We start from the raw sequence: 22,107 nt of genomic DNA on the forward strand, positions 1-22,107 counted from the left end.
CCAAGGACATAAAAGACCTAAACAAAGAAAATTACAAAACACTACTCCAAGAAACTAAACAAAACTGACATAAATGGAAAAATATACCATGCTCATGGATAGGTAGACTCAACATTGTGAAAATGGCAATTCTACCCAAAGCAATCCACAAATACAATGGAATCCCAACCCAAATACCAACATGATTTTTTAATGAGATGGAAAAACTAATCACTCACTTTATATGGAAAGGAAAGAGGCCCCAGATAAGTAAAGCACTATTGAAGAAAAAGAATAAACTAGGAGGACACGCACTACCAGACCTATATACAGCTACGATAGTCAAAATATCCTGGTATTGGGACAACGACAGACACATTGACCGGTGGAACAGAATTGAGAACCCAGGTGTAAAACCATCCATCTGTGGTCACCTGATCTTCAATGAAGGACAAAAGTCCATTAAAGGGGAAAAGGCAGTCTTTTTAACAAATGGTGCTGGCAATATTGGATGTCCATCTGTAAAAAAAAATGAAACAGGACCCATATTTCATACCATACACAAAAGTTAATTCAAAATGGATCAAAGACCTAAATATAAAACCAAAAACTATAAAGATAATATAAAAAAAATTGGGTCAACACTAGAGGCCTAGTATACAGCATAAATAGAATATAAACCATAGCTAACAATACACAAACACCAGAAGATAAGCTAGATAACAGGGATCCTCTAAAAATTAAACACTTATGCACTTATGCTCATCAAAAGACTTCACCAAAACAGAAAAAAGAGAATCTACAGAGGGGAAAAAAAAAAAAATGGCTATAATGTATCTGACAATGTATTTGTCTAATCTCTAAAATCTATGGAAAAATCCAACACCTCTACAACAAAAAGACAAATAATCCAACTAAAAAATGAGCAAAGGATATGAACAGACACGTCAACAAACAAGACATTCAGGCAGCTAACAAACACATGAGGAAATGCTCATGATCACTAGCCATTAGCGAAATGTAAATCAAAACTACAAGATACCATCTCACCCCAACATTACTGCCACTAATCAAAAAACAGAAAATAACAAATGTTGGAGAAGCTGTGGGGAGCTTGGAACTCTTATACACTCCTGATGGGAATGTAAAGTGGTACAACCATTTTGGAAAACGATATGGCGCTTCCTTAAAAAGTTATAAATGGAAATACCATACGATACAGCAATCCCACTTCTAGGAATATATTCTCGAAAAATAAGAGCCATCACATAAATAGACATATGCACACGCATGTTCACTGCAGCATTATTCACAATAGCAAAAAGATGGAAGCAACTTAAGTGCCCATCAACAGATGAATGGATAAACAAACTATGGTATGTACACACAATGGAATACTACGCAATGATTAAGAACAAAATGATGAATCTGCAAAGCATCTCACAACATGGATGAATTAGAGGGCATTATGCTGAGTGAAATAAGTCAACCACAAAAGGACAAATACTGTATAAGACCACTATTATAAAAACTCATGAAAACGTTTACACACAGAAAGAAACCATCTTTGATGGTTACTAGGGAGGGGAGAGATGGGGAAGGAAAAACACTAACTAGAAAATAGGTAAGTGGTAACTTTGACGAAGGGTAAGACAGTACACAATACTGGAGAAGCCAGCACAACTTGACTAAGGCAAGGTCATGGAAGCTCCATAGACACATCCAAACTCCCTGAGAGACTGCATTGCTGGGCTGGGGGCTGTGGGGACCATGGCCTCAGGGAACATCTAGATCAATTCGCATAACATAATTTATAAAGAAAATGTTCTACATTCTACATTGGTGAGTAGCATCTGGGGTCTTAAAAGCTTGTGAGCGGTCTTCTAAGATACTCCACTGGTCCCACCCTGTCTGGAGCAAGGGGGAATGAAGAAACCAAAGACACAACGGAAAGATGAGTCCAAAAGACTAATGGACCACAACTACCGCAGCCTCCACCAGACTCAGTCCAGCTAGATGGTGCCCAGGTACCGCCACCGATTGCTCTGACAGGGATCACAGTAGAGGGCCCGGACAGAGTTGGAGAAAAATGTAGAACAAAATTCTAACTCCCCCAAAAAAGACCAGCCTTCCTGGTCTGACAGTGACCGGAGAAACCCAAGAGTATTGCCTCCAGACACCCTTTTAACTCAGTAATGAAGTCACTCCTTGAGGTTCACCCTTCAGCCAAAGATTAGACAGGCCCATAAAACAAAATGAGACTACAGGGGCACAACCAGCCCAGGGGCAAGGACGAGAGGGCAGGAGGGGACAGGTAAGCTGGTTACGGGAAACCCAAGGTCGAGAAGGGAGAGTGTTGACTTGTCATGGGGTTGGCAACCAATGTCACAAAACGATATGTGTATTGTTTAATGTGAAACTCATTTGCTCTGTAAAACTTCATCTAAAGTACAATTAAAAAAAGAAGTTAGGACAGTTCGCTTTTCATTTGTCATGAAAGCATATATTAATAACTATAACATAGCACTTCCTGTGTTGCTTTTTTAGGGGGTGGGTAGCATTTTAAAACTCTAACGAAACATTTCCATCATACACAATAATATAACGAATACCTGCACAGTTACCACCAAGCTCTAGAAAATCCCATACTATGCTCAGATTGTCTTAGCCCACTTACATTCAGCGTAATTATCGATAGGTATGAGTTTAGTGCTGTCATTTTGATGTATTTTTTGTGTGTGTGTGTGTGTGTTGTTGACAGTTTCGTTGTTCCACTTACTCTTCTGTGCTTTGTTTTTCTTTATGTATTTTCTTTTCTTTTTCATTGTTGTTGATTTTGTGTTTGCTGAGTCTTTATGTCTTTGTTTTGATATGTAGTATTGTTGTTTCCTTTGTAGTTAGCTTAATATTTACCTCTATTTTTCTAAGTTTAAACCAATCTTTTCTTTCTTTATATTTCCTTGACTTCCTCTCCATACGAAAGATACACGACTGCCTTTTTTAGTTCCTCTTTTTTGTCATCTTTTACATAATGATGTCTCTGTTTCCGTTTTGAGTGTTTTAACTTTGATTTATTTTTGTGATTTCCCTTTCTGGGTTGATAATCTGGTTGTTCTGTCCTGTGTTCTAGTTTTGGGTTGTTATATGCTCATATATTTTTTAAAGAAACCAAACATTATGCATTGAGTTGACATGGCCTGCGTGCCCCCTCCATCTCCTCCCAGAGGAAACCACAATCATGACTGGGCTTATTACTTACTCCCATGCCATGCACATGGGCCATATGCAACATACAGCATGTTGTTTCCCATGTATTCAAATTGTATAAAAATGCTATTATGCTATCCATGCTCTACAACTCGGAGTCCCTGGGTGGTACAAACAGTTAATGCATTCAGCTGCTAAACAAAAGGTTAGAGGTGTGAGCACACCCAGGGGTGCCTCGGAAGAAACGCCTGGTGATCTACTTCTGAAAAACCAGCCATTGGAAACTCTATGGAGCATAGTTCTACTCTGCCACACGTGGGGTGGCCATAAGATGAAGTTGCCTCGATGGCAACTGGGAACAACAACTTTAATGAAAGGCAACAAAATTCATGTGAACAGGTCCCATTGGGGTGAAAGAAGATCAGACAGGTAACCTCATTACCTCCAGGGAAATGAGAAGATTCAGAAAAATATTAGGTGACTTCTAAAAGAGAATTTGAAATCTATCTCCTCCATATACCTGCTTGCTCTTTGGAATGGAAAGTGGGACAGTTGACATTGTACAGGCTCCTTGGGTTCATATCTTGATTCCACTACTTTGTAGTTGGGTGATCTTGGGCAATTTCCTTTATTTCTCTGGTCTCTCCTCTGTAACATGGGAATATGAATAGTTACTATCATGGACTGAATTGTGTCCCCCCAAAAATATGTCTATCAATCTGGCTAGGCCATGATTCCCAGTACTGTGTGATTGCCCGCCATTCTGTCATCTGGCGTGATATTCCTGTGTTGTAAATCCTACCTCTACGATGTTAATGAGATGGGACTTGCAGCAGTCATATTAATGAGGCAGGACTCAATCTACAAGATTAGATTGTGTCTTAAGCCAATCTCTTCTGGGATATAAAAGAGAGAAGCAAGCAGAGAGACATGGGGACATCATACCACCAAGAAAGCAGTGCCAAGAGCAGAGCATGTCCTTTGGACCTGGGGTCTCTGTGTGGAGATGCTCCTAGACCAAGGGAAAATTGATGACAAGGACCTTCCCCCAGATCTGACAGATAGAGAAAGCCTTCCCTTGGAGCCAGCACCCTGAGTTGGGACTTCTAGCCTACTAGACTGTGAGAGAATAAATTTCTGTTAGTTAAAACCATCCACTGGTGGTATTTCTGTTATAGCAGCACTAGATAACTAAGACAGTTACTATCTCATGGAGTTGTTGTGAAAGTTAAGTACGGAAACATAAATAAGTGCTAGGCTTGTTAGTTGCTGCGCAGTCATTTTCAACTCATGGTGACTCCATGTGCGCAGAATAGACCTGCTCCATGGGGTTTTCTTGGCTGTGATCTTTACAGAAGCGGATTGCCAGGCATTTCTTCCATGGTGCTGCTGGGTGGGTTTGAATCACCAACCTTTAATCTTTATGGAAGCTGTTTGCCTGGCATATTATAAGCACCCACTAAATGTTAACGATGATGATAATGCTTATCAGTACAACTGACCTCTATTCTGCCAAGTTTGTTTCACGGTTGGGACTTTTTCCAGTTTGCAAAGGTTGTGCTATCACTCAACATCCCAAGACCTACTCTATTCTCGCCATCTTAGTGTCTGCAATCCTCCCCAACTGATCAATGAAGCTTGACTCTCCTTTCAACGTTTGATGTTATTTGATTTTTATTCATTGTCAAAATGAATCAAATGGGAGAAGACAGAAAGTACATTTAATCAGATAACCCTGACAAATAAACTCTGTTCATCTATCCACATCTCTTTCCAGTCTTTGCTCCTTTGTGCATATATTTAGGCTGCACTGGACGAAGTGACACATACTATCATGCACCCTTTATTTTACATGTAACAGCCAAAGAGCTATTGTATCACACACTCTGTATTTCTTTAACAGTGCAAGAGGCCAATTAGGACCCAGGTGAGTGGCCAACAGTGGAGGAATGATTATGTAAAATAGCAAAATAGAATATTGAAACAAAAATACTGAATGCTAAAACAAAAAGTTGAAACAATAATTTTTGTTTCAACAACTAAATTAACCTATGATATTTTTTAGAATTTCATTTCATCTTAGTATTTCATTTTACCTATCTCTTCAAAGAGGATGGAGCTTACTATATCCTCAATGGCAACCTTGCACATTAAAAGGCTCCTTCTCAAATCTAGCCCTCAGTGCTTTCTTTCAAGAATGAGGAATAAACCAGAACACCAAACTTGTTGCTGTTGAGCCCACTTGAACTTACGGTAACCCCATGTGTGTCAGCATAGTAGTAGAAAACTCCACAGGGTTTTCAAAGACTGTAATCACATGGAAGTAAATTGTCAGGTCTTTCTTCCACAGCATCACTGAGTAGATTCGGCCTACTTCTTTTCAAGAAATACCACAAAGTCCAAGCATACTTAGGTGGTGGAGTACTAAAAAGTGCTTTACGAGGCAATAATCAATTCTAAAGAGCCCTGGTAGTGCAATGGTTAAGCACTCAGCTGCTAACAGAAAGGCCGGTGGTTCAAACTCACCCAGTGGCTCTGTGGGAGAAAGACCTGGTGATCTGCTCCCATAAAGATTACAGCCTAGGAAATCCAATGGGGAAGTTCTACTCTGTCACATGGGGTAGCCATGAGTTGAAATCAACTCAATGACACCTAAAAACAACAAAAAAGTAATCTCTAAAATCCAATCAGGGGGGTGCTACAATGGAAGGCTTTCCCACAATCAATTATCTTAAAGGTTTTCTGACTAATGTGAGTTTTCTGATGGGTAATAAGGGAAGAGCTTTGGCTGAAGGCTTTCCCGCATTCGTTACAACGATACGGCTTCTCCCCAGTGTGAGTTCTCTCATGCCTAACAAGGGAAGACCTCTGGCTGAAGGCTCTTCCACACCGATTGCATTCATAGGGGTTCTCGCCGGTGTGAGTCCGCTCGTGCTGGTTGAGAGAGGAACGATCGCTGAAGGCTTTCCCACACTCGTTGCATTCATACGGCTTCTCGCCGGTATGTGTTCTCTTGTGCAAAATCAGGTAAGAACTCTGGCAGAAGGATTTCCCACAGTCCTTACATGTGTACGGTTTTTCCCCCGTGTGAATTCTCTGATGTTGAGTGAGAGAGGAAATCCTGTTGAAGGCCTTCCCACAGTCGGTGCACGCATAGGGCTTCTCTCCAGTGTGAATCCTCAAGTGCCGCGTGAGGGTTGAGCTGTGTGTGAAGGCTCGCCCACATTCCTGACAGTCGTACGGTTTCTCTCCTGTGTGGGTTCTCTGATGTTCAATGAGTGAGTGCCTGCGGTTAAAGACCTTGCCACACTGGAGGCACTCATAGGGTTTCTCCACCATGGGGATTTTGTTGTGGACAGTAAGAGCCATACTATGACAAAACGATTTTCCACTTTCAGCATACGAAAATGTTTTCTCCTCTGTTTGAGGTCTTCCGTGTTGAATAAGGTGATCGCTTTGGCTGAGGGCTTCTCCACATTCATTATTTTCACAGGGTCTCTGATCTGCATATCCCACCTGATGGCTGTTTAAGACAGAATCAGATACCAAACTTCCAATATGGAAGTCACATTCATGGAAATGTTTCCTGGGAGGACTTCCTTGTGCTAAAACATGGTGTAAGCTCAGATTACCATTTTCCCCAAACTCACTCCATACAGAAGCTCTCGTCTGAGTAAATGCGTCTACTTGGACATACGCCATTTGCCTCAAAAGCCTCTGGGGGTCTTCGTGGTTCTCCTCAAACTGACCACATTCCCCATCTCCTCTGGTGAGCCTGATGATATTCAGACCACTGGACGGTTTCTGTCCCAAGTTGACCTTCTTATAAATCGATTCTTGGATTTCCAGTCTAGCCTCCCAACCTGAAATAATTGGGGGAAATATATTGTTTGGAGAAAGAAACCGCTAACTTGAGAATGGTGGAATATCATGGAATCCAGACTTTCTGGAGCCATGGAGGCTGGGTGAACCCCCCAAAATATTGCCCTGAGATAATCTTTAAACTTTAACCCTGCAACCAAAAATATTCTCTGACGTCTTCTTAAAACCAAACAATAGTCAGCTTAACTAGTAAAAAATGTTGGTCTTCAGCATTGGGCTCTTTTAAGATCTATCTATATGGGATCAAATTTACAATGGCAACTTGAAAGATTAGATAGGAAGCTTAGGTGGCAGTGAGTTTATGTTAATGGGGGAGGAACAACTCAGAAAAGGAGGGTGAGAATGGTTATACAACTGGATACAATGTCACTGAATTGTACATGCAGAAATTGTTGAATTGGTGTTATGTTCTGTGTATATTCTCAACAACAGTAACAAAAAATAAATTATATATATACACACACACGCATATATATGTAAAAATGGTGGGACAAAGGAGCTTCCAGCGCATACTAGGCACGTGATGATTCATGTTCAAATAGCTTTCAATACAAAAGGAAGAGATGGGTCGGTAAGCTAGGGAGGGTGCTGAGGATAAAATGCAGGTTAAGGAGCTCAACAATGATAAAAAAGAGGGAATAGAAAATGTCAATGTAGAAGAAGTTAATCTATAAAAAGGGGAGAACGGGATGGCAGAGAGAAAGAATTATCAAGAAGTAGCGGGGGGAGGAAGGCACAATGCTTAGGGGACACTGAGCTTCTGCTAAGGGTGATGGAAAAATTCGGGAATGGTTAATGGTGACAACTGAACAGGATGAACATAATTAACGTCATTGAACTGTACACGTGAAGACTGTACAAGTGACAAATGTTTTGTTACATGCATGTTGTTGTTGCTGGGTGCCATCAAGTCGATTCTGGCTCATAGAAGCCCCAGGTGACAGAAGTAGAACTTCCTAGGATGGAATCTCTATGGCCCCAGGTCACCAGGATTTTTTTCTGTGGAGCCGCTGGGTAGGTTCAAAATGCCAACCTTTCAGTTAGCGGCTGAACACTCACTATCCATCTGCACCACCAGGGCTCCTTTGTTACAATTTTTACCACAATTAAAAAAAGAGAGAAAGAGAGAGAGGCAGCTTTGATACAGACACCCAGAGGAGAAGGTGACCCAGAGATGGCAGTGATGCAGCCACAAGCCAAGCAATGTCGGCAGCCACCAGGAGCTGGAGGAGGCAAGGAAAGGTCTTCCCCAGGAGCCTTCAGAGGCAGAACAGTGCTGCCTACACCTGATTTGGGCCCAGTGATACTGGTGTCGAGGAGCCCTGGTGGCACAATGGTTAAGCACTCAGCTGCTAATTGAAAGGTCGGTGGTTCAAACTCACCAGCCACTCCAGGGGAGAAAGACGTGGCAGTCTGCTTCTGTAAAGATTACAGCCTGGCGAACCCTACGGGGCAGTTCTTCTCTGTCACATGGGGTCGCTAGGAGTCAGAACTGACTGGCAGCAGTGGGTTGGGATACTGATTTCAGAATTCTGGCCTCCAGGACTGTCAGATAATAAATTTCTGTTGTTTCATGCTATCAAAAACATTTTTTTTAAAAAAGAAAGCAATGAGGGAAGAGATCGAACTAGAAACATGGATAGAGTAACTTCAATTAAGAAAATGGGATGTTCTTTTCTTGGCAACCAAAGAGGGGTAATGCTGTCATTGTTACCTGCTATCGAGTCGATGCTGACTCATGGCAACCCCCTGTGTTACAGAGCAGAACTGCTCCATATGGTTTTCTTGGCTGTAATCTTCATGGGAGCTGATTGCCAGGGCTTTACTTCTGCGGTGCCGCTGGGTAGGTTCAAACTGACAACATTTAGGTTAGCAGCCCAGCGAATCAGTGGTAAACAGGATAAAGCTGGTGGAGGTGAACTAACCAAGGAGGTTTCTCAGAAAGTATAACCAAGTAGCCTTGGCCTTCTCCTTATACAACCAGAGCCTTTGAGGAGAGATCTCTGACCGAGACTTCCCTGTCCGTTCTCACCTGAACAGGAGGCTTGGGGACTTCCGCGATCCACCATCCACACGGCTTCTCCTTGCTCCAAGTGGGGAGGCGCCAGTGGTCGACAGAGGGAACACCCTGTCCACAGGGGAAGAGAGGCAACTTGAGAGGGTTGTGCTGGAGAAAATGGAGCATCTTCAATTCCTGTAATGGCACGTTGGCTATTCAAAGGTTCTGCAAGAAACAAGACTATGCTCAAGAGGTAGCAAAAGCACTCGACTACTAGACGAAAGGTTGGTGGTTGGAATCCATTGACAGGTTCCTCAGAAGACAGGCCTGGCGGTCTAATTCCAAAAGGTCACCGCCTTGAAAATCCTTTGGAACAGTTCTACTCTGCACACCAGGGTCGTCATGAGTCAGAATCGGCGTGACAGAAACTAACAACAACAACACAATGACCAAGCTGAAGATTTTAAAGGAGCCCTGGTGGCACAATGATTAAGTGCTCAGCTGCTAATAGAAAGGTTGGCAGTTCGAATCCACTCAGTGGCTCTGTGGGAGAAAAGCCCTAGCGATCTGCTCCTGTAAAGATTACAGCCTAGGGAACTCCACGGGGCAGTTCTACTGTCACATGGGGTTGCTATGAATTAGAATTGACTTGATGGCACCCAACAACAACAATTAAGAAATGACGGCTCTTCACCTGGGCAGACAGCACAAATGCACTGACTCTGGACTCGAGAGCATTCTGAAGGTTTGTATCTGTACCTAAGCTAAGAGGACGCACATTCCAACAGCAGCTCCCACTATCAAATACGGAAAAACACATTCATTCACTCTGCTGAAGAAATCAGTAGGCTGAGTTCTACAAGGCGGTCTTGTCTGTCTTGATCACCAAGAAACCTCCATTCCTAGCATAGTTCCTGCCTGACAAGTACCACCTGCCACAGAGTCGATTCTGACTCATGGTGACCCCACGTGTGTCAGAGCAGACTGTGCTCTGTAGGGTTTTCAGTGGCTGTGATCTTTTGGAAGTAGACTGCCAGGCCCTTCTTCCGAGGTGCCTCTGGGCGGATTCGAATCTTCAACCTTTAGGTTAGCAGTCAAGTGTTTAACATTTTGTGCTGAGCAAGGATTCCTTCCTGACACACAAACAAAATAAAATCAAACCCACTGCCATCGAGTCGGTTCTGACTCACAGCGGCCCCATGTGACAGAGCTGAGCTGCTCCACGGGGTTTTCTTCATGGTAATCTTTATGGGAGCAGGTCGGCAGGCCTTTCTTCTGCAGCACCACCGGGTAGGTCCGAATCACGTACCTTTAGGTTGGGAGTCGAATGCAAATCAAAGTCTGCACCACCCAACGACCCCTCCTAACCCATAAACCCGCTGCCGTTGAGTCGATTCCGACTCCTGACGACCCTATAGGACGGAGCAGAACTGCCCTATAGGGTTTCTCCTGACACAGTAGATGCTAAATAAATGTGCTGAATTAATGAACACATGAATTAATGATGCTGATCTTACCCAAGGAGGCCAGGGTCCGGTAGGTCTCCAACATCACCTCTCTGTAGAGGGCTCTCTGAGGAGGGTCCAGCAATTCCCACTCCTCCTGCGAGAAGTCCACTGCCACGTCTGCGAAGGTCACTGATCCCTGAAACATCACAGAGGTTCCTGCTCAGGAAGGAACCAGCCCAGCCTACGTTCACCAGTGGAGGGGCGGGGATGGCAATGTTCAGAAAGATACAGGCTCAAAGAGGAGAGTCAGACTCTACCAGATGCCTTGTGGGCGCTCGTCTTTGGCTTACAATCAGAGGGCCATTCAGACCCCAGGCCCAGTGCGAACCTGGCAAGGAGGATCAGCACATAAGGTCTGATCTGAAATCTTTGGGCCGTTGCTTATTTTGCTAGGGATTGCCTTGAATCTGTCAACCACTTTGGGCAGTATTGATATCTTAACAGCATGAAGCTTTCTAATTCATGAGCACGGGGTGTCTTTCCATTCATTTAGGTCTCCTTTCTTTCAGCAGTCCCTGGTTGCTCTGAGGAAGAAGGTTCTGGACCTTCAGGAGCTGAGACCCTCTAAGCCCTGGAAAGGAAGCCCACGTCTCTCCAGATGCTGCTGCTGGGTGCCATCAAGTTGATTTTGACTCCTGGTGACTCCATGTGACAGAGTAGAGCTGCCCCACAGGGTTTTCTTGGCTGCAATCTTTTTGGGAGCAGATTTCCAGGCCTTTCTCTCCCGGAGGCACCAGGTGGGTTCAAACCACCAACCTTTCGGTGAGCAGCCAAGCGCTTAACCATGGCACCACCAGGGCTCCTTACTGCTCTCCTAGGCAAAGCATTGTGCTCAACACATAGCACGTGTCTCCTTACTTACAGGAAGGAGGACCTCGGCCCACAGGTTCAGAGGAATTCTCCTGGGGTTCCTACAGAGCAGAGGGCCCTTCTCCATCCAGGAGAGAATTTCTGTGGAGCTGTTCTCTCAGGGTACACTGGGAGCTGTTCAGGAGAAATGGGAAGTTCCCACTCACCTGGGGCCAGGGGGGCAGGTACCCCACAGCCATTCTCTCCTTTTGGGAAAAAGCAGGGTGTTGGACAGGCAGAGCTGGGGGAAGAGAAAGGCACCGTGAAGTCCAGACCTGGTTTGTCCCCAAATCACTAAACACCTGGCCTAGAGATGCCCTCAGTGGCTTAGGGTGAGCAACACAGGGGTTGCCGATCCACAGGAGCCGGGACCAAGACGTTAACTGGTTTATTTTATGGATGGAGAGGCCGAAACTCTTGCCTGCAACCAACGTACACAAGTTTATAAAGCCTACGAGTTCTAGTGTCCTGTTATTGAAGTGGGCAGTAACGAAAGCATTATTAAGGGTTATTAACCATCCCATAATAGTTGTTTTCAGAAACATCTACTCTTGCTACATTTTTGTTACAACTTTTACAGCACTTCACCACGACTGGTTGATTCCCCAGGTTTCTTCTCTTGGCAGGAGGCCGAGGCGCAGGTGCCCTGACTCCAAATCCACCACTTTACAGGCTTCCTAGGGTGGCAGTAGTGAGCCCTCACCATCTTTTTAGGGCTGTGTGCAATTATTTTTAGAACCGTGTGCAAAAACTCGAAATACACTAAAATTATGCAGACGGCACAGGCATCACAAGACTGAAGATCCTCCCCTCACCGTTTATGCAAATGTATGTCACTCCCTATAAAAGCAAATCTGCCCCGGTTCAGGGAGTTGGCAGCCTTAGGTCAGGAGACCCTGCCGGTCTCCCACTTTGCAAACTGAATAAACCTTTCTGTTCCTCCAACCCTGTGTCTGGCTCACTTCAGTTCACTAGTCTGCTTGACAAGAGCGTATTAGTTGATGAGTTCATTATGAAGCACCTCCGTATGCACTTTCTGGGGCTGACACAATGAAGTGCCAAAAAACGAGGCAGCTTAAAGCAACAGAAATGTATCGTCTCATGGTTCCAGAGGCTGCAAGTTCTAAAGCAAGGTGTGGGCAGGGCCACGCTCTCTCTGAAGGCTCTTGGGAAGATCCTCCCTCGCCCATTCCTAGCTTCTGGTGGTGGCCAACATTCCATGATGTTCCCTGGCTTGTGGCTACCTCACTCCAGTCTCTGCCTGTGTTGTCACGTGGCTTTCTCTCTCTGTGTGTCTGTGAGTTCAAACAGCCTTCTCCTAGCTGTGTGTCTATGTGTCCAAATTTCCCTCTTCATTATTTTTAACTTGGAGCTTTGTTGCTGTTGTTAGTTGCAGTCTATTCTGATGCATAGTGACCTTACCTCTGAAGAGCAGAACAGTGCTTCATAAGGTTTTCAATGGCCGATTTTCAGAAGCAGATCACCAGGCCTTTCTTCTGTGGCACCTCTGGGTAGACTCGAACCTCCAGCCTTTTGGGTAGCAGCTGAGTGGTTAACTGTTTGTGCCACCAGCGACTCCTCAAATTTCCCTCTTCTTATAAGGACCTCAGTTACTGGATTTGGGAGCCACCCTCCTCCAGTCTGACCTCATCTTAACTAGCCACTATTCCACCCGGTGGAGCCCCTAGGTGGTGCAGATGGTTAACATACTTGGCAGCTAACCAAAGGTTGGAGGTTCAAGTCCACCCACAGGCATGTCGGAAGAAAGGCCTGGAGATCTACTTCTAGAAGATCACAGTCATGGAGCACAGATCTACTCTGACACACACAGGGTTGCCATGAGTCAGAGTCAACTCCAAGCAACCAGGTGTGTGATGTGTGATTCAACCCAGCACAACCTGGCAGACCCAAATCCTGGAAGGTTTAGTTCAGACCTTCCCAGCTGTCTCTGCCCTTGGAGCCACCACGTCTTGCCTTTCTCTGATTCGTCCTCTCCCTCCCACCTCCCCTGGCCCTCCTCTCTCTCCTGGACTCTCTTCTACCAAGTTGCTTTAACTGTGGCAAGAAGGATTCAAGACAGGACCATCCCCACCCACAAATGTGACAGAATTAGGTCACAGTGGGAGAACAGGAAGGAACGCTCACCACGGGTAGCCGGCAGATCCACGGCTGCCATCCCAGAGTCTGTAACAGAAACACCTCAGGCTGAAACAATGACGACAGGAGCGACAGGCGTTTATCAAGTGCTAAACCTACTGTGTAAACAGTAAGTTCTCGTTGTTGAGCAGCTCGACAGCAGCTAACAACGTGTTCCATACAGTCACCGTAACGCCGAATTAGTAAATACGGTAAGTTCTCGTTGTTGAGCAGCTCGACAGCAGCTAACAACGTGTTCCATACAGTCACCGCAACGCCGAATTAGTAAATACGGTAAGTTCTCGTTGTTGAGCAGCTCGACAGCAGCTAACAACGTGTTCCATACAGTCACCACAACGCCGAATTAGTAAATACAGGACGATCGCTCCAGGAGGAACACAGGTCAGGCTCCTGTGCGCCCCTGGTCACGATTTGTCAACTGATTCATACATAACCTTGTCTTAGTATGTTTCTGTTTGTCGTCAGTTGCTGTTGAGTTGATTAGGGCTCAAACCCTGTGTATGTCAGAGTAGGACTGTGCTCCGTGTGGTTTTCTTGGCTGTAATCTTAAGGGAAACAGATCACCAGGCTTTTCTTTCGTGGTGCCGCTGGGTGGGTTTGAACTGCCAACCTTTATGTTGGTAGTCGATTGCAAACCGTTTGCACCACCTAGGGACTTTGTCTTTCTGTACTAAAAAAAAGGAAACCCTGGTGCTGTCCAGTTGATTCTGACTATAGCAACACTATAGGACAAAGTAGAACTGCCCCATAAGGTTTCTAAGGAGCAGCTGGTGGATTTGAACTCCTGACCTTTTGGTTAGCAGCTGTGGCTCTTAACCACTGCACCACCAGGGCTCCTCTGTATAAATACATCTTATTTAATATACTGTATATTGCTGGTGCCTTGACATTGAACTCACACCTAAACGAAGCTTATCTAGCATACACTATCTCTATAAGGCACATCACAGCCTTCCCACGCATAGAAACACTAGCCAGCTGTTCAACACTACGCTTCGGGGCCATTTTAAACAGAAAAATCACTGTCATGGATTGAATTGTGTCCCCCCAAAATATGTGTCAACTTCGCTAGGCCATGATTCCCAGTATTGTGTGACTGTCCACCATTTTTTCATCTGATGTGATTTTCCTCTGTGTTGTAAATCCTGCCTCTATGATGTTAATGAGGCAGGACTGGAGGCAGTTATGTTAATGAGGCAGGACTCAATCTACAGTATTAGGCTTTGTCTTAAGTCAATCTCTTTTGAGATATAAAAGAGAGAAATGAGCAGAGAGACATGGGGACCTCCTACCACCAAGAAAGCAGAGCCAGGAGAATAGTGCATCCTTTGGACCCAAGGTCCCTGTGCTGAGAAGCTCCTAGTCCAGGGGAAGGCTGATGACAAGGACCTTCCCCCAGAGCTGACAGAGAGAGAAAGCCTTCCCCTGGATCTGGTGCCCTGAATTCGGACTTCTAGCCTCCTAGACTTTGAGAGAATAAAATTCTGTTTATTGAAGCCATCCACTTGTGGTATTCGTTATAGCAGCACTAGATAACTAAGACAATCACCTACAAACAGCACAAGAATATGAAAACCATGGCACTATACAGACCATGAGAAGGACCCCTGACTTCAGTACGGGAGTGGGAACAAGAGGACAGAGCATTGCCTTGTTTGGCCTCACCTGGGGACGCACAAGTCGGCAACTCAAATTTTTTGCTGCAAATGACGGTAAAAGTATTGATTTGGGGTTATAAATAAATTTTAGCAACTAGGCAAATTCACTTAACATGGAGTCTGCAAGTGACGAGGATCGACAGTACTGCCTGACTCACGAGAAGCAGAAGTACGTGGACCGGAATGTTCACCGGGATTCTCCCGAGAGTCCCACATACCAAGGACTCCCGACCTCTCCACAGAAATAGCTCCCGGTGGATCTGCCGCGGCAATTCTGGTACCTCTGGATACACCAGGTGGCGCAAGAGGTTTGTGCTCAGCTACTAACCTAAAGGTTGGCAGTTTGAATCCATCCAGCAGTACCAGGAAAGAAAGGCCTGGCAACCTGCTTCCGCTAAGTTTACAGCCAAGAAAACCCTATGGGGCAGTTCTACTCTGTATCACATGGGGTTGTTGTGAGTCGCCGTCGGCTAGATGACATCCAACAACAACAACTGGCTCTGTCCAGTGTCTCATTCTCATTCATCACACAGGAGCTACCTCTCAGCCCTAGAAGATGATGTAAATATAACCCAGTCTCTCGGAGACGGTAAAGTCCGTCCTGGACTCATGATGGATTATATCCTCTTTTTTGTTGTTGTTGTTAACTGCTGTCAAGCTGCCCCGACTCATGGCAACCCAGGGCACAACGGAATGAAACACTGCCCGGTCCTGGGCCATCTCCATGATCGGCTGCAGACTGGACCATGGTGTTTGCTGTTGTTGTTGTTGAGAATACACACAGCAAAACGTACACCAATTCAAATGTTTCTACAGGTACAATCTACTGACACTGATTGTATTCACTGAGTTGTGTGACCGTTCTCATCCTCCCTGTTTGTACACGTACGATCTAGTGACACTGATTGTATTCACTGAGTTGTGTGACCGTTCTCACCCTCCTTGTTTCCACACATACAATCTAGTGACACTGATTGTATTCACTGAGTTGTGTGACCATTCTCATCCTCCCTGTTCCTACAAGTACAATCTAGTGACACTGATTGTATTCACTGAGTTGTGTGACCGTTCTCATCCTCCCTGTTCCTACATGTACAATCTAGTGACACTCTTTGTATTCACTGAGTTGTGTGACCATTCTCATCCTCCCTGTCCCTACACATACAATCTAGTGACACTGATTGTATTCACTGAGTTGTGTGACCATTCTCATCCTCCCTGTTCCTACAGGTACAATCTAGTGACACTGATTATATTCACTGAGTTGTGTAACTATTCTCACCCTCCTTTTCGGAGTCGTTCCTCCCTCATTAACATAAACTTGCCACCCCCTATGGTAACTATCTAATTTGATCCCACAGAGTTTTTAAAAGAGCATAACGCTCAAGGTCGACGGCTTTTACTCCTTAAGCTAAACTACTGTTTGGTTTTAAGACAATTTCAGGGGATATCGTTGGTGTGAGGTTTAAAGATTATCTCAGGGCAATAGTTTCAGGGGTTCATCCAGGCCCCATGGCTTCAGAAAGTCTGGAGTCTGTGGGAATTTGAAATTCTCTTCTGCCTTTTCCCCCTCTTGATCAGGCTTTTTCTATGGAATCTTTGATCAAAATGTTCAGTAGTGGTAGCCGGGCACCATCCAGTTCTTATGGTCTCACAGCAAAGGAGGCAGTTGTTCCTGGAGGCAATCAGCCATGCATCCTATTTCCTCCTCCTGTTCCTGACTCTCCTTCTTCCTCTGTTGCTCCAGGCGAAGAGACCAACAGGCATCTGGTCTGCAGGGTTTTCATTGGCTGATTTTCTGAAGTCGGTCACCAGGCCTTTCTTCCTAAGTCTTAGTCTGGAAGCTCCGCTGAAACCTGATAAGCATCACAGCAACACGCAAGCCTCTGCGGACAGACAGGCGGTGGCCGTGCATGAGGTGCAATGACCAGGAATCAAACCCAGGTCTCCACGTGGAGGCGAGAATTCTACCACCAGACCCCCACTGCGCCTACACTCCCCAGAGGCTATGACCATGAAGAAGGGAGAACCCATAGACCAAAATTCTCATGGAAGAAAGCAAATGAAGAGGGGAGGACATCAAGGGCCAACATGCAGCGAGCTCAGTCTGCAGGTGATACAAACGGCTAACACACTCAGCCATTTACTGGAAGGTTGGAGGTTTGAGTCCACCCAGAGGTGCCTCAGAAGAAAGGCCTGGCAATCTACTCCCCAAAACTCGGCCACTGAACACCCTACGGGATTGTTTTTCTCTGACACACGTGGGGTCTCCGCGAGTCTGGGTCAACGCCGCGGTACTGGATATGCGCTGGACAACTCCCACGAGCTAGGCAACAATTATTCTGAGAACTGAGTGTGTTGACCTATCTCCTCTTCCCACAACCTGACAGTGTAACATTATTTCCCTCATCTCACAGATGAGGAAACTGAGGAGGAGAGCTCCCCGTTCTCTGAGGTTTCTGCCTGATATCTCCCCGTCCTCTTGGGAGGCAAGGACCTCCTGCTCCTGGCATCAGGCCGCCAGGCAGCTGGGGCAGGAAATGCTGAGCGCCAGGACTTCCTCTCCTCCTGCTCTGGGGTCTCTGTCCTGGTCGGAGGGGTCTCCACTCCTGGGCCTGAGGCTCCAGCGTCTGATTTTCCTGTGAGGCTGGGGCCTGGGAGTGTAAAGCCAGTGTTACCATCACTTTGGGTGCAACGGTTAAGCACTTAGTTACCTACTGCCGCTATAACAGAAGTACCACAAGCGGATGGCTTTAACAGAGAGAAGTTCATTTTCTCACAGTTAAGAAGGCTGAAAGTCCAAACTCAGCAAGCACGTCAGCTCCAGGGGAGGGCTTTCTCTGTCAGTCGTCTCACCAATCTTCCCCCAGACTAGGAGCTTCTCTGCACAGGTACCCCAGGTCCAAAGGACGCACTTTGCTCCTGGCACTGCTTTCTTGGTGGTATGAGGTCCCCCAATTCTGCTTGCTTCCCTTTCCTTTTTACCTCTTGCGAGATAAAAGGTGGTGCAGGCCACACCCCAGTGAAATTCCCTTTACATTGGATCAGGGCTGTGACGTGGTAAGGGTGTTACAACCCCACCCTAATCCTCTTTAACATAAAATTATAATCACAAAATGGAGGACAACCACACAATACTGGGAATTATAGCCTAACTAAGCGGGCACATATTTTTGGGGGATACAATTCAATCCTTGACAAGCACTTGACTGCTAACTGAAAGGTCAGTGGTTTGAGCCCACCCAGTGACTCTGCAGGAGAAAGACCTGGCCATCTGCTCCCATAAAGGTTACAGCCTAGGACACCCTCTGGGACAGTTCTGCTCTGTTACATGGGGTCGCCATGAATCAGAATTGACTCGAGGGCACACAACGACAACAACCAGTACTTTTAGCATCCTCTGCCCCACCCCAGGACCGTACCCCAGCTCCCCACACTCTCCCCAGTTTGCAGTTGTTTGATTTTCACATTCGTGTCTTTGTTGCCTGGGTCCCTCATGACGCCACATGCACCATGATAGCAAGAGCTGTGTCTGCTGTGGCCATATCTGGCGTGGGCAGTGTCTGGCATGGTCACACTGTACCCCCTGAGCCCAGCACGGCTTAATGATTATGTGTTGAAGAATGTAAAAGGGGATCCATCTAAAAGCAGGGACTGCAGCGGACACGTGGACAGCAATGTTCACTGCGCCACTGTTCACGACTGCCAAAAGGTGGAAACAATCAAAACGTTCACCAACAGTCGAACGGATAAACAAAATGTGGTCCATCCGCACAATGGAATAGTAAAACCAGCCGCCGTGGAGTCGCCTCCAACTCGTGGCGACCCCACGTGTGTCAGAATACGACTGGGCCCCACGAGGTTTTCAGTGGCTGATTTTTTTGAAGCAGATCACCAGGGCTTTCTTCAACGGTGCCTCCGGGTGGACTCCAACCTCCAACCTCACAGTTGGCAGCCGAACGCTTAACCGTCTGCACCCCCGGGGGACTCCAGGACAGAATATTAGTCAGCCACGAAGAAGAGAAGTCCTGACACATGCCACAAAGTGGATAAACCTTGAAAACACTGTGTTGAGTTAAAGAAGCCAGGCACAAAAGGACAAATATTGTCTGACCGCACTTATATAAAGTATCTAGAACAGGCAAACCCATACAGACAAAAGATGAGTGGTTACCAGTGGCTGGGGGTCGAGGGAATGGGAGCTGCTGCTGAAGGGGGCCTGAGTTTCTCTTTGGGGGGAATGAAAAACACCTGGAAATGGACAGCCGTGATGGCAGCACGGCATGGTGAATATAATTAATGCCAATAAATCGGACAGTTAAAAAAGGGTAAAATGGCAAACTTTTTTTTTTATTATGCTTTAAGTGAAAGTTTACAGCTCAAGTTAGCTTCTCATACAAAAACTGAAACACACATTGTTATGTGACCCTAGTTGCCCTCCCTACAATGTGACAGCACACTCCTCCTCTCCACCCTGTATTCCCCGTGTCCAGTCAACCTGTTTCTGTCTCCCTCTGCCTTCTCATCTCACCTCCGGACAAGAGCTAAATGGCAAACTTTTTGTTACATATATTTTATCGCAATGAATTTTTATAAAAAGGGGGGTGATTACTGCATTCCCTCCGTTATGAAGAGAGTCCTGGCCCCATCTTGGGGAGCACAAATTCTCAGGTGGCTGGGGCTGAAGACAAACAGGGTGAGGCAGCAGAGGGCTCTGAGGAAGCGACCCCATCGTCTCCTGTGAGAGTAGAACAAATCCCCGACTCAGGGAGTCAACAGCGAGTGCCAGGAGGGCAGACTCTTGTGACGAGTGTATGTGAAAGCTGGCTCCTGAGGGTTGTATATGAGTGATCACACAGCCCCGGAAAAGCTCTGCAATTACCCACAAAACACAGATGCCGGTTTTGCATGTGCAACCTCTACCACTCGTTTTAGGAACCTGTGCCCAGATCAGGGTCCGTCCCCCTCGGCACTGCTGACATGGGGGCTGATCCTTCTCTGGGGTGGGGCCGTCCTGTGCACTGTAGGGCATTGGGCAGCATCCCTGGTCTCCACCCACTCAATGCCTGTAGCACTCCCCCCAGTTGTCACAACCACAAATGTCCCCAGACATCACCCAGTGTCACCCAAGATTCCATTGACCCCAAGAGACTGCATCCCATAATCACCTGACCTCCTGACATCCTAGGACACCGCCCACATTTAAATCCACCTGCTGAGTGGGGAGAAGAGAGGACAGAAATCACAACAGCTGGAGGGTTCCCTCGTTTACACTGTCTGACCCAGCGGGATTTTACTCTGGTGTATGGTGTGAGCAGGGATCAAGCTCAATTTTTCCCCAAATAATTAATGCAGTTCTCCTCCTTAGCAATGTGGACATTTGGGGACCTGATCCTTCTCTGGGGTGAGCCATCTTGTGCACTGGAGGGTGTTGAGCAGCATTCTTGGCCTCCACACACTCGATGCCAGCACACCCCACCCTCCCTCCTTGTGACAATCAAAAACGTCCCCACATCTAGGTCGACTGGCATAAGATAGTTTATAAAGAAAATGTTCTGTATCCCACTTTGGTAAGTGGTACCTGCAGTCTTAAAAGCTTGCAAGCAGCTATCTAAGAAACATCGATTGGTCCCATCGCACTTGGAGCAAAGGAGAATGAAGAAAACCAAAGACACAAGGAAAATACCAGCACAAAGGGCTAAAGGACCAAATGAACCAGAGACTCCACCAGGCTGAGACCACAAGAACTAGATGGTGCCTGGGTACCACCATCAATGACTGTCCTGACAGGGAACACAGCAGAGAGTCCTGGACAGAGCAGGAGAAAAATGCAGAACAGAACTCAAATTCATGTAAAAAGTCCAGAAACTTAATGGTCTGACAGAGATTGGAGGAACCCCTGAAACTATGGCTCCCAGACACACTGTTAACCCAGAACTCAAACCATTTCCTGAGGCCCACTCTTCAGACAAAGATTAGACAGGACTATAAAACAAAAACTGATACACGTGAGGAATGTGCTTCTTAGTTCAATCAGATACATGAGACCGAATGGGAGGCTCTTGTCCAAGAGCAGGATGAGAAGGCAGGAAGGGACAGGAAGTAGCTGAATGGACACAGGGACCCTGGGGTGAGAAGAGGAAGCGTGCTGTCATATTGTGGGGGTTGCAACTAAGGTAACAACATGTGTATATGATTTTCCAATGAGAAATTAACTACACACACACACACAGTCCCTAGATCTCACCCAGTGTCCCCTGGAGGGCAGAACCCCTGGACTAGATCACAAAGAGCTCATCTGAGAAGATACTCAGGAGTCTCGGCGGTCAAGCCCTCTGCCTTTAAGATAAAGAGCAAATGGGCTGACTCCATCTTCCTCTCATTCTCAGTTCCTAAGTGAGTTCCGCCCTCATGGGTCTCAAGCTCTGATGCGGGGGGCCTTGGGCCTGGGTGAAGCCACCCCCAGGGTGACGCACAGGCCACGCCTTCCCGCCCCCTGCGTTGTCTCCACTGTCCACCTACCGTCCCGCACTGGCTCGGCCAGGAAGAGAACAGCACAGGAGTCAGGTTGTGGGTTCGAACCCCGGCCCCGCCACTCACTGCAGTGTGAACTTGGGCAAGTCCGGCTGAAAACGCAGATGGTCATTTGCGCTCACCTGGGCAGAATTGTTTCCTGCAGCGCAGCTCCTGTCGCTATTGTTGTTGTTATTATTATTATCTGTATATACGGGCATCCCCGCCTCAGCACGGAGACCGGATCTCTGCTGCCTGTACCCCCATTGACGCGCCCAGACCTTGGACTCGGCACTGCGCTTGCGCACTGCAACCGTTCGAACTACAAGTCCCAGAAGACATAGGGGCCCGGCGC

The 22,107-nt window shown here is 46.3% G+C and overlaps 2 protein-coding genes across 10 annotated transcripts in view; both read right to left on the reverse strand.

The window, feature by feature from the left end:
- LOC126071886 (zinc finger protein 709-like) overlaps positions 1-22,107 on the reverse strand; it is a 1,190,808-nt gene that overhangs the window by 38,969 nt on the left and 1,129,732 nt on the right. The window lies entirely within an intron of this gene.
- Positions 3,841-22,028, reverse strand: LOC126071889 (zinc finger protein 554-like). 9 transcript variants are annotated; one of them, XM_049876318.1, is made up of 5 exons: positions 21,896-21,980; positions 11,438-11,559; positions 10,585-10,711; positions 9,101-9,292; positions 3,841-7,049 (listed from the first exon to the last, which is right to left on the reverse strand). In XM_049876318.1, the coding sequence occupies exons 2-5, from the start codon at positions 11,510-11,512 to the stop codon at positions 5,863-5,865; spliced, it is 1,581 nt and encodes a 526-aa protein (XP_049732275.1). In that variant the 5' UTR covers positions 11,513-11,559; positions 21,896-21,980; the 3' UTR covers positions 3,841-5,862. The 9 variants fall into 9 exon arrangements, with proteins under 9 accessions (XP_049732275.1, XP_049732277.1, XP_049732272.1 ...); XM_049876320.1 differs by lacking the exon at positions 11,438-11,559 and adding an exon at positions 11,592-11,665 and having other exon boundaries at positions 21,896-21,978; XM_049876315.1 differs by lacking the exon at positions 11,438-11,559 and adding an exon at positions 10,258-10,376 and having other exon boundaries at positions 9,101-9,196; positions 21,762-21,964.

Source organism: Elephas maximus, chromosome 3, assembly GCF_024166365.1.
Source record: "Elephas maximus indicus isolate mEleMax1 chromosome 3, mEleMax1 primary haplotype, whole genome shotgun sequence".
Lineage (NCBI taxonomy): Eukaryota > Metazoa > Chordata > Mammalia > Proboscidea > Elephantidae > Elephas > Elephas maximus.

Bases quoted from the DNA above. Each gene is read 5' to 3' on its own strand.
- LOC126071889 (XM_049876312.1), bottom strand. From the start codon at position 11,969: ATGTTTCTGAAAACAACTATTATGGGATGGTTAATAACCCTTAATAAT. The intron at 10,712-11,591 runs GTGAGTGGGAAC...GTGATGTTTCAG, and splicing joins ACCTGCCCCCCTGGCCCCAG to GGATCAGTGACCTTCGCAGA. The intron at 7,050-9,100 runs GTGAGAACGGAC...CAATTATTTCAG, and splicing joins TCCCCAAGCCTCCTGTTCAG to GTTGGGAGGCTAGACTGGAA.